Source organism: Tachyglossus aculeatus, chromosome 14, assembly GCF_015852505.1.
Source record: "Tachyglossus aculeatus isolate mTacAcu1 chromosome 14, mTacAcu1.pri, whole genome shotgun sequence".
Classification (NCBI taxonomy): Eukaryota; Metazoa; Chordata; class Mammalia; order Monotremata; family Tachyglossidae; genus Tachyglossus; species Tachyglossus aculeatus.
The window spans coordinates 57,828,030-57,840,943 of NC_052079.1; the positions used below are offsets into that span (position 1 = coordinate 57,828,030).

The window sequence follows — 12,914 nt, forward strand, 5'->3', positions numbered from 1 at the left end:
CATTGTATCCACCCCAGTGCTTAGTTCAGTGCCTGGCATGCAGTTTAGCAAATACCACAGTTATTGTTATTATTACTAGGGAGAGGAGGAGCCAGTCAGAGGCTCTGCCTCATGGTCACACTCCCGAACGTTGGGCTTTGGAGGCTCCGGGGCTTCCGGAGGACGCGGTCGATGATTTTCTGCGCTGGTCCCCCCCTCAGGAGGATGCCCCCACCCCCCGGGTCAGAGAGCCCTTGGTTGCTCTGAATCAGAATGGAGGATTAGAACACAAGTCCTTATGACTTCCAGGCTCGTGCCCTATCCATTGGGCCACATTGCTTTCCTGACTCCTCTGAAATCAAAATTCTTTGGGACATTTTTATGTCTGTCTCTTCCTGTTGAAGTAGAAGCTCCTTGTAGGCAGGGACTTTATCACATTGTTACTCTGTACTTCCCAAGCACCTAGTACAGAAAAACACACCCAGGAGGCGCTCAGTAAATGCTACTACTACTACTAACCACATGCTTTGCACATAGTAAGCACTTAATAAATGCCATTAATAATAATAATAATAATAATTGAACGATGGGATCCCCCAGGGCTGAATGAGACTGGCCAGAAGCGGGGGAGTCCTCAGGTCTAGAGTTAAGACTTTCCGCTCCTTCGGGGAAGGTACCCTGTCTACCAACTGGACCATATTCTTTAAGCACTCAGTAGAGTGCTTTGCACACAGTAGACTGTAAGCTCCTTGAAGGCAGGGACTGTGTTTACTAACTGAAGCATATTCTCCCAAGCGCTCAGTACAGTGCCCTGCACACAGTAGACTATCACTCGTAGGGAGCAAGGACTCTGCCTGGTAACTTGTCCCTGTTCTACCAAACACTTAGTACAGTACTCTGCAGACAGTAAGCTCCTTGAGAGCAGGGGTCATCCCCACTGACTCTACCATACTCTTCCAAGAGCTTAGAACAGTGCTCTGCACACAGTAGAGGCTCAGCAAATACGATTCATAATTATGATGAAGGTTCTAGAAGTCACCTGTGTGGACACAGGTGCTTAGTATGTCACCGAGCGCTTAGCACAATGCTCTGCACATAGTAAGCACTCAATAAAAAATGCAATTGATTGACACAACCTCTATCTTTTGAAGTCTTAGGTCACTTTCTCAACCTTCCCCTCCTGGCTGGATCATTCATTAGAGAGATCGGTCACCTTGACATCACAGTGCTAGTAGTAGTAGTAGCACTTATTGAGCGCCTACTTGGTGTGTTTTTCTGTACTGGGTGCTTGGGAAGTACAGAGTAACACCGTGATAAGTTTGCTGCCTACAAGGAACTTCCACTCCAACGGGTGGAGACAGACGTAAAAATGTCCCAAAGGATTTTGATTTCAGAGGAGTCAGGAAAGCAGCATGGCCTAGTGAATAGAGCACGACCATGGGAGTCGGAAGGACCTGGGTTCTAATCCCCGCTCTGCCACGTGTCTGCTGTGTCCTTGGACAAGTCACTTCACTTCTCTGGGCCTCAGTGACCTCATCCGTAAAATGGGAGCCCCATGAGGGACAGGGACTGTGTCCAACCTGATTAACTCATACCTATCCCAGTGCTTAGTGTTTGGCACATAGTAAGTGCTTAACAAGTACCATCATTATTAAGGTACTGTGGTGCCTCAGTCTTTGGTCAGAGAAACCCATTGTCCAGAGACACCCATTGGTTGGGGTGACCATTGTCCAGAGAGGCCCACTGACCAGAAAGGCCCATGGCCAGAGACATCCATTGGCCAGAGAAGCTCACTGACCAGAGACAGCTGTTGGCTGGAGACATCAGAGTTGGTAGACATTATACCTGCCTTAAAGGAACTTACAATTTTCCGTGTGAAGAGCACTGTACTGAGCGCTTGGGAGAGGACAATAGAGTCAGTAGCCACAGTTTCTGACCTCTTGAAGTGTCCCAAAGTCCCTTCGCTTGTGCTCTAGCCACTCCGTATTTCTGGGAGGAGAACGCGGGATGTCCGCTGGATCCCGGCAACCCTGCCTCGCCAGCCCGTGACCCTCTGGACACGGGAATCGAGCTCTCTGCCGGGAGTTCTCCCTCGCCCACATCACCAAATGACAGTGAATTAGCAGAACACAATCTGCAGAGAAATGCTAAATATTTTCAGATGAAAGGCCAGTAATGTGTGGTCTGCACTTTGAGTCAATATTTTAGCAGACTGACTTCATTCCAATGTTCAGAAATCTGATATATCAATTGGCGCACAAACAGCGAAATAGAAATAGAAAATTCCACACATCCTCGTTTGGGGAGAGAGTTAGAAGAAGTAAGTCGTTTCCCCTTAGGAGGGGATTTATTGACACGCACGAGCATAATGTGGCCCTGAAAAGTGAGACTTTCCAAAGAGAAGGGAGCCCAGTTGAGTCGTTCTCCCTTATGCAATCCACTGTTGCATGAAATGATACTGGTTTATTTACTTTTCATGCCTTACCCAACGGGTGGGTGTTTGGGTGTTTGATTTTTCTAGCCCAGAAAGTTATCTGTGGATATATTCAATCAGTTCAATTTGGTACCGTTCCCGTGGGCATACCACGGTATCGGGCACCATGTGCAGAGCGCTGTGCTGAGCGCCTAATGTGTACAGAACACTATGTAACAGTAATGATAATAATAATAAAAACTGTGGTATTTGTTAAGAAGCAGCATGGCCTAGTGGATAGAGCATGGGCTTGAGAATCAGAAGGACCTGGGTTCTAATCCTGCCTCCTCCACTCATCTGCTGTGTGACCTTGGGCAAGTCACTTCACTTTTCTGGGCCACAGTTACCTCACCTGTAAAATGGGATGAAGACTGTGAGCCCCATGTAGGACAGGGACTGCCCTGATTAGATATGACCTGATTAGCGGATGGTCAGATATGACCTGATTAGCTCATATCTACTGCAGCACTTAGAACAGTGCTTGACACATAGTAAGCACTTAGCAAAGACCATCATCATTACTTACTATGTGCCAAGCACTGTTCTAAACCCTGGGTCGATACAAGGTAATCAGGTTGGATACTGCATTGAGAGCCTGTGGTGTGCAGAGAACTGAAACAAATGCCTACTGTGTGCAAAGCACTGTACCGAGTTGCCTGCTTTGTGCAGAGAACTGTACTGAGTGCCTGCTGTGTGCAGAGTGTTGCCCTGAGGATCTGCTGTGTACAGAGTGCTGTACTGAGCATTGTTTTATGCAGAGCACTGTACTGAGTGTCTGTTACATGGAGGATGCTGTATTGGCTACTCTGTGTGCAGAGTGTTTTACTAGGCAGTTGGTTGGGGGGGGTCATTCTGAAGGAATATCGGACGTGACCCCTGCCCTTGAAGAATCGGCGAGCTGATTGGAAAGCAAGCTGACGCAAGCCGATGAGTGCAGGTTCCAGCTAGACATGTCAGATCAGCCACAAATGATAAATATGAGTGGATGAGGACATCGATAGCAACTGAAGAAGCTTAAGGGTCTCAGGGGGATTAGGCAGAAATCCGGCCGCGGAGGTGGGGGGAATCAATCAGAGAAGACATCCTGGAGGAGGCAGCTCTGCTAAAGAAGGGCAGGCAATGATGGGCAGAATCGAAGGGGGACGAGGGGTTTCCAGGAGGGGGAAGGTTAGAAACTCTGGGTTAGAGAAAGGAGTGTTGACAGATGGGGAGAGGATTCGTGTGGGAGTGAGGAGGCCAGAGGCCTCTGGCTCGTGTTTTCATGTGGGTGTTGAGAGCTCCCTTCAGAGCGTGGCAGGTATTGGAGGAGAGTCCGGCCTGGGTTGGGTCTAATGTAAGGCAGGGTCAGAGGGAAGGCCGGATCTGAGGGAAGGCTGGATTTGAGGAAAAAGCCTAGATCTGAGGGAAGGCTGGGTCGGAGAGAAGGCTGGGTCGGAGGGAAGCCCAGATCTAAGTGAAGGCTGGATTGGAGGGAAGCCCAGGTCTGAGGGAAATTCGGATCTGAGGGAAGGCTGGATCTGAGGGTTGCCCAGGCCTGAGCTGGGTCTGAGGGAAGGCCAGGTCCAAGGGAAGGCCGGGTCTGAGGGAAGGCTGGGTCTGAGGGAAGGCCGGGTCTGAGGGAAGGCCAAGTCTGAGGGAAGGCCGGGTCTGAGGGTAAGCCAGATCTGAAGGGAGCCCCGTCCTCAGCTGGGTCCGAAGGAAGTCTGGGTCCAAGGGAAGGCTGGGTCTGAGGGGAGGCCGGTCCTGAGCTGGGTCTGAGGGAAAGCCGGATAAAGTTGCTTCACTTCTCCGTGCCTCAGTTCCCTCATCAATCAATCAATCGTATTTACTGAGTGCTTACTGCGTGCAGGGCACTGTACTAAGTGCTTATCTGTAAAATGAGGATTAGGACTGTGTGCTCCAAGTGGGGCATGGACTGTGTCCTACAGAATTAGCTCGTATCTACTCCAGTGCTCAGTATATAATAAGGGCTTAACAACATTTTAAAAAAATCATTGAAAAAACATCTGCTATGCTCTCAAGGCAGCTGCACTAAGGAGGATATTCAGCACTCTTTATTGGTGATGATGAAGATGATGCTGGTATGTGCTAAGCACTGTTCTAAGTGCTAGGAGAGATACAAACTAATCATGTTGGACACGGTCCCTGTCCCACATGGGACTCACAGTCTTAATCCCCCGTTTACAGGTTAGGTAATTGAGGCCCGGAGAAGTGACGTGACTTGCCCATGATCACACAGCAGACAAGTGGTGGAGCTGGGATTAGAACCCAGGTCCTTTGAGTCCCCAGACCTGTGCTCTATCCATTAGGCCACGCTGCTTCATTCTGCTGTAAACCTAGAAAGACGACTTTCTGTAGGGGTGCCAGTGGATTTGTGGGGAAATGGAAGATCTGCTCTTAGTAATAATAGTAGGCATAATAATAATAACAACATGTTATTCAGACTTAATGATGGGTTCCAGTAATGTTCTAAGTATAGGAGAAAGCATGGACATTTAGGGAAAGCATGGGCATTTTGGGCCTGATTTTTCAAGCGGGAAGATTACTATTTCCTGGTATTGTTTGGCGAAAGAAATAGGAATCTTTCTGCTTGTCTGACTGCCCGACGGACTGATCAACTATTCGATCGGTGGACCGAATGACCGACCAACTAATCAATGGACCGATAGCCCGAACGACCGATGGGTCGATCGACCAGCCTGCCGGACTGTTTGACTGGTTGAACCCCCCGGGCCGATGGACCGTCGGGACTGCCCGACCGCCTTCTGTTTGTTGGCTGTGTGACCTTGGGCAAGTCACTTCACTTCACTTCACTTCCAAACCTGGCTCTGACTCATGTCTGCTGTGTGGCCTTGGACAAGTCACTTTACTTCTCGGTGCCTCAGTTACCTCATCTGGAAAATGGGGATTAAGACTGTGAGCCTTACAGGATTAAGACTGTAAGACTGTGATGGGACAGGGGCTGCATCCAACCTGGTAGACTTGTATTTACCCCAGAGCTTAAAACGGTGCTTAGCACATAGTAAGTGCTTAACAAATACCATCATCATCATCATTGTTATTATTATCAGTCTCTGGGCCTCAGTTCCCTCATCTGTCAAATGGGGATGGAGACTGTGAGCCTCACCTGGGACAGGGACCGTGTCCAACCCAATTTGCTTGTATTCATTCATTCATTCATTCGATCGTATTTATTGAGTGCTGACTGTGTGCAGAGCACTGTACTAAGCGCTTGGGAAGTACAAGTTGGCAACATACAGAGACGGTCCCTACCCAATAACGGGCTCACAGTCTAGAAGGGGGAGACAGACGACAAAACAAAACATGTAGACAGGTGTCAAAATCATCAGAACACCCCAGCGCTTAGTACAGTGCCTGGCACATAGTAAGAACTTAACAGATACCATAATTATTATTATTATTATTATTATTATTACCAGGGAGCAGGGAGGCCGCGTTCACCTACGCCATCACGGCAGCTGGGGTGGCCCACGCCATCACGGCCGCCTGCAGCCAGGGGAACCTCAGCAACTGCGGCTGTGACCGGGAGAAGCAGGGCTACTACAACCAGGAGGAAGGATGGAAGTGGGGAGGATGCTCGGCCGACGTCCGCTACGGCATCGACTTCTCCCGGAGATTCGTGGACGCCCGCGAGATCAAGAAGAACGCCCGGAGGTTGATGAACCTGCACAACAATGAGGCCGGGAGAAAGGTAACCCGCCAGGCCCCGGAGGCCCGGGAGGACTGGGGATGACTGCTGGGAGGCCGAGGGGCTGGGAGAGAGTCAGAATTGGTTCTCTGTCCTCATCCACTGCCCTGCCCTCCTGAGTATTTATTCAGGAACCAGCGGCCTTGTTTGTTCAATTCATTCAGTTATATTTATTGAGAGCTTACTGTGTGCACTGCACTGTACTAAGTGCTTAGGAGAGTACAATGTAACAATAAACATATGTTCCCTGCCCACAACGAGCTCACTGTCTAGAAGGAGAGACAGATATTAATATAAAGTAATAAATTTGAGATACGGACATAAGTGCCTTGGGGCTGGGAGGGGGCCTCTAGCTGAGCAGATCCAAGGCCCACCTGGCTCACGATTCTGTCTCCGTGGTAACAGGATGCTCTCAGGACCATCCATTAATCAATCAGTGATATTTATTGAGGGCTTACCGTGTGCAAAGCATGGCTTTAAGCGCTTGGGAGAGTCCAATGGAACAGAACTGGCAGATGTGTTCCCTGCACATCAAGAACTGTGGGTCTAGAGGGGGAGATGGACATTAACATGAATAAATGTTATTTCTAACATATAATTTAAAGATCTGTACACATGTGCTGTGGGGTTGGGGGTGAGGCGAATATCAATTGTCCAAAGGTCACAGATCTAAGTGTATAATAATAATAATAATTATGCTATTTGTTATGCACTTACTATGTGCCGAGCACCGTTCTGAGCACTGGGGTGGATACAGGCAAATCGGGTTGAACACAGTCCCTGTCCCACGTGGAGCTCACAGTCTCAATCCCCATTTTATAGATGAGGTAACTGAAGCATAGAGAAGTGAAGTGACTTGCATAAGGTCACACAGCAGACAAAAGTCGAGGAGCTGGGATTAAACCCCCTGACCATGTGATGGGAAATTCCAATTTGGAGAGTGGATGGTGTTTTGAGGAAGGAAGGAAGGAAGGAAAGAAGGAAGGACGGACGGACGGACGGAAGGAAGGAAGGAAGGAAGGAAGGAAGGAAGGAAGGAAGGAAGGAAGGAAGGAAGGAAGGAAGGAAGGAAGGAATTGAGAAATGCTGGCTGGTTTCATGCCAACCTGAGAGCCAATTAGTAGGACCCTCGGAAAACTCTCAGCAAGGCTGGCATAGTGGCAGCTACGGTAGCTACCAAGTGCCCTCTGGGAGCACTGCACTGTGCTAAACGTGTGAGCTCCAGGCTACTGGATAACATCCGATGGAGAAGAGTAAGGAGCTCTCCAAGAAAAGGCAGATTCCATCAATGGGAAGTAGATTGGCCTAGTGGATAGAGCCGGGGCCTGGGAGTCTGAAGGACATGGGTTCTAATCCCGACTCTGCTACTTGTCTGCTGCTGACCTTGGACAAGTCACTTCACTTCTCTGGGCCACAGTTCCCTCATCTGTAAAATGGGATTAAGATTGTGCGCCCCATGCGGGACATGGACTTTGTCCAAACCTGATTAGCATATCCAATTATCTTGTATCTATCCCGGCACTTACTACCTGGCACCTAATAAGAGTTTAACAAATACCCCAACTATTATTATTATTTTTAGCTTGTATCTACCCCAGAGCTTACTACAGTGCTTAGAACAGTGCTTTGCACATAGTAAGCGCTTAACAAATGCCATCATTATTAGTACTACAGTGCCTGGCACATAGTAAATGTTTAACAAATACTGGAAAAAAAAGAAGGCCTCTTCCATGGCAGTCCCCACCCTGGCATGGGATTCGTTCCCACTGCTCTCTATATCATCTTGACTTCCATGAAGGGGCATTTATTGATCGACCTATCGATCCAGAGGCATTCACGCTCCCAGTGACTGAAGCGCTCTCTCCTTCTCCTGGGCCCACAGTTTGTGGCTTCTCCTCTGCTAGACTGGAAGCTCCTTGAGGGCAGGGACCCTGTTTCTCATTCCACCATCCTCTGCAAAGCGCTCAGTCCAGTTTTCTGCACCCATGGAGACTCGAAGCTCCGTGAGAGCGGGGATCGTGTCTATTAACTCTGTTGTCCTCTCTCAGGTGCTCAGTTCAGTGCTCTACACACCGTAAGCCCCTTGAAGGCAGGGATTGTTTACTAAGTCTACTGTCCACTCTCAAGCACTCAGTACAGTGCTCTGCACCCAGTAGACTGGAAGTTCTTTGAGGGCAGGGATCATGTCTATGGTCAAGTGCTCCACTCCCAGTTCAGACACTCAGACCACACCAGTGGTGACTAGCTGATTGTTGGGGAAAGAGTGTCGGCCGCCAGCCCTCGTGGGAAAAGGAGAAGAGAAGAGGGGGCGGGGGCAGGGGGGGGTTCATGGGAATTTGTCCCCAGTGGCCGGATTCTGGGTTTAGAAATCTGTGACATTCCATGGTGAGTCAGTCATCCAGGGATCCAGGGGCCACAGAGGCAGGGGGACTTAGTCACTCCAATTCCGAACAAAGGCCTCGGATGCCCGTGGTCCCAGCCCGGCCCCTGTCCCGGCCCGCAGCCCCCAGCCCCAGCCCCAGCCCTGATCGGATCCCGGCCTGCAGCTGGGAATGCTGCCGCTTCCGTCAGGGGTGCACATCCAAACACACACAGGCACATACATACAAACACACATTAAGATGCACAATTCACACTCAGCCACATGCACACACGCACGCACACACACACACACAAAGATGCACCATTCATACCCCCCCACATCCACTTGCACAAAAAAGATGCGCGATTCACACTCACCCACATCCAAATACGCACACACACACACACACACTAAAGTGCGCCATTCAGATTCCCCATCCATATGCACACACACTCTCACATGCACACTAAGATGTGTGATTCACACTCACCCACACCCTCATGTACGCAACACACATGCAGATTCACATACATTCAAACATGAACACCCACTCTCCTTCACACACCCACACACTCACATGTGCAGACTCAGGCTCATCCCCCCCACCCCCCACACACAAACACACACACACACACACCTGCCTAGAGTGAGACTAGCCAAGGAGCACTTTAGGAATTCTCCCTAAATCTCGGGGGGTGGCACTCTCCAGGGACTCCTTGGACCTTACAGCTCCTCTTCCCGTGTGGGCAGGGAATGTGTCTGTTTCTTGCTCTATTTTACTCTCCCAAGCACTTAGTACAGTGCTTTGCACGCAGTAAGCACTCAATCAGTGAGATTTAATGAATGAATAATAAACAGAGATGCTGCGCAAGCTCACTTACTAGGTACAGCTCAGGCACACAGGAGGCGCTCAGCAAATAGCCTTCCTAATGCTGCTATGTAGAGGCTTCTGGAGACTTGAAGCGTGTCCTTAGCCGGAGGCTGTGGACTTGTTCACCCTCTTCGATATGGGCTCCAGATCCTCACCCTTCTGGCGACTGATTGTCCCCGATCGCCGTCAGTTTCTCTAGGACGGGACAGTGGCTAGCCACTCAGACGTTTCTCCTTGCTGAGGCCCAGAAAGTTATAGCGGCTTGCCCAAGGACACACAGTAAACCAGAAGTGGAGCGGAGTATCCGAGGGTGCGTACCGGGAAGGGAGTGAGCTTTGGTTATCGATTAAGCTTAGTACAGTGCTCTGCACAACAGTAAGCACTCTATGAATGCGATTGAATGAAGTGTCCCTTCAGGACTGGGGTAATGGATCGGAGTTTTCCTGTAGACTGTAAGCTCGTTGTGGATGGGGAATGTGTCTGATACTTCTGTTGTAGCGTGCTCTCCCAAGTGTTTGGTCCAGCGTTTAGTACACACAGTAAACACTCAATAAATACCATTGATGATGATAACAGATAACTCTGTTACGTTGTAATAATACTAATAATAATGTTGGTATTTTTAAGCACTTACTATGTGCAAAGCACTGTTCTAAGCGCCGGGGGGAATAGAAGGAGATGAGGTTGTCCCTTGTGGGGCTCACAGTCTTAATCCCCAATTTACAGATGAGGGACCTGTACAGCCCTAAGCCCTTAATAAAGTACTCTGCACACAGTAAGCACCCAATAAGTATGACTGTTTGATTGTAGAGCACACCCTGTGGGTGCAGAGCACTATACTGAGAGCAGAACACTGTTCTGGACACCTATTGTGTGCAGGGCCCTTTACTGAGCACTAGGTATAAATATTTTTACATTCATCTCCTCCGTTAGAGTGGAAGCTCCTTTTGGGCAGGGAATACGACACTGAATCATTCTGTGCTTCTCAAGAACCTAGTATCGTGCACCACACTAAGTGGGCACTCAATAAATGCTACTACTACTACAAGGGAAAGCACAACAGAAGCAAAACACACTTTCCCTGCCTGCCGGGAGGTTACAGTCTAATGGGTGCAGATCAGCAGATCAATCAATCAATCAATCAATCGTATTTATTGAGCGCTTACTGTGTGCAATGCGTGCCATATAATAATTGTGGTACATGGGAAGATCTTAGTAGGTATCAAACACTGTTCTAAGAGACAAGCTAATCAGGTTGGACGCAGTCCCTGTCTCCATGGGACTCACAGTCTTCATCCCCAGTTGACAGATAAGGTAACTGAGGCAGGGAGAAGTGAAGTGACTTGCTCAAGGTCACACAGCAGACAAGGGGTGGAGCCGGGATTAGAATCCAGGTCTTTCTGACTTCCAGTCTCAGGCTCTATCTTCTAGGCCATGCTGCTTCCTTATAATAAATACGATTGAATGAATACACACAGTGGGAACAGGAGAGAGGACAAAGACATGACAGAGAGTAGTGTGAACATGTTGAGGCGAAGTAGGGGAAATCGGGGTTTGATTACACATATCCGCATCTGTGAGGAGGATGGGTGTGGGCAACCAAGGTCTAAGCCTTGGTTGCTTTGACTTGGGGGGCTGGGAATTTATCACTGAGGGCTTCCTGGAGGAGGTGGAATTCCAGGGGCTTTGAGGAAGGGAGGAGCTGCGGCCTTTGAGATTGGGCCATGGAGAGCTGGAGAAAAGCAGCGAGTCTCAGTGGATACGGCACGGGGCCTCGGAGTCAGAAGGACCTGAGTTCTAATCCCAGCTCTGCCACTGGTTGGCCGGGTGACCTTGGGCAAGTCACTTCACGTTTGTGTGCCTTAGTGACCTCATCTGGAAAATGGGGGTTAGGACTGTGAGCCCCACGGAGGACGGGGCTGGGTCCAACCTGAATAGCTTGGATCAAGGGTCAAGGTTCATATCCCGGCTCCGCCACTTGTCTGCTGTGTGACCTTAGGCAAGCCGCTTAACTTCTCTGTGCCTCAGTTACCTCATCTGTAAAATGGGAATGAAGACTGTGAGCCCCACGTGGGACAACCTGATCACCTTGTATTCCCCCAGGGCTTAGAACAGTGCTTTGCACATGGTAAGCGCTTAACAAATGCCATCATTATTATTATCATTATTATTATCTACCCCAGAGCTTAGTACAGTGCCGGACACATAGTAAGTGCTTAACAAACACCACTAAAAAAACAAAAGAGGGAGCTCCCAGCCGGAGGCTCTGTGGGACCAAGGAATCATCGCCTTCCTGGCCTCCCTTCTTCCCCCACAGGAAGTCACATTTCCTATGATTATTATTATAATAATTATTATTATGTAACAATAGTATTTGCTGAGTGCCTGCTATGTGCCAGGCACGGTACTAAGTGCTGGGATAAAATACAAGATAGGTCAGATACAGTCCCTGCTCCACATGGGGCTCACAGTCTAATCAATCAATCAATCATATTTATTGAGCGCTTACTGTGTGCAGAGCACTGTACTAAGCACTTGGGAAGTACAAGTTGGCAACACATAGAGACAGTCCCTACACAACAGTGGGCTCACAGTCTGAAAGGGGGAGACGGAGAACAAAACCAAACATACTAACAAAATAAAATAAATAGAATAGATCGGTCAATGAATCTATCGATCAATCCTATTTATTGAGCACTTCCTGTGTGCAGAGCACTGCACTCTGTGCTTGGGAAAGTACTATATAGCAGAGTTGGTAAACCTGTGCCCTGCCCACAGCGAGTTTACAATTTGAAAAGGAAAGGAGGGCAGTACTGAATCCCCAGTTCAACTGAGAGAAATTCATTCAATCGTATTTATTGAGCGCTTACTGTGTGCAGACCAGAAGTACAAGTTGGCAACATATAGAGACGGTACCTACCCAACAGTGGGCTCACAGTCTAGAAATGAAGGGACTTGCCCAAGGTCACACAGCAGACAATGGGGAGAGTCAGGTTTAGAATCCAGATCTCCTGTGTCAAAGGCCCGGGCTCTTACCATCAGGCTGTATTGCTTCTCTGGGGATCCAGACAGCTCTGATGAGGCATCCTTTGGTTTTATGGCATCTGTTAAGGGCTTACTATGTGCCAGACACTGTTCGAAGCACTGGGTGGATGCGACCTAATCAGGCTGGACACACTCTAGGACCCCCATGGGGCTCACAGTTTTAATCCCCACTGTATAGATGGGATAAGCAGCGTGGCTCAGTGGAAAGAGCCCGGGCTTTGGAGTCAGAGGTCATGGGTTCGAATCCCAACTCCGCCACATGTCTGCTGTGTGACCTTGGGCAAGTCACTTAACTTCTCTGAGCCTCAGTTACCTCATCTGTAAAATGGGGATTAAGACTGTGAGTCCCACATGGGACAACCTCATCACCTTGTATCCCCCCCCAGCGCTTAGAACAGTGCTTTGCACATAGTAAGCGCTTAACAAATACCATCATTAATATTATTAGTATTATAACTGAGGCCTAGAGAGGTCA

General features: G+C 49.0%; 1 protein-coding gene across 1 annotated transcript in view; it reads left to right on the plus strand.

Annotated features, from left to right (window-relative positions):
• WNT7B (Wnt family member 7B) overlaps window positions 1-12,914 on the plus strand; it is a 95,825-nt gene that overhangs the window by 70,367 nt on the left and 12,544 nt on the right. The window contains exon 3 of the mRNA XM_038756589.1: window positions 5,893-6,164. Within this exon, the coding sequence (XP_038612517.1) occupies window positions 5,893-6,164 (272 nt within the window). The remainder of the gene's footprint in view (window positions 1-5,892; window positions 6,165-12,914) is intronic.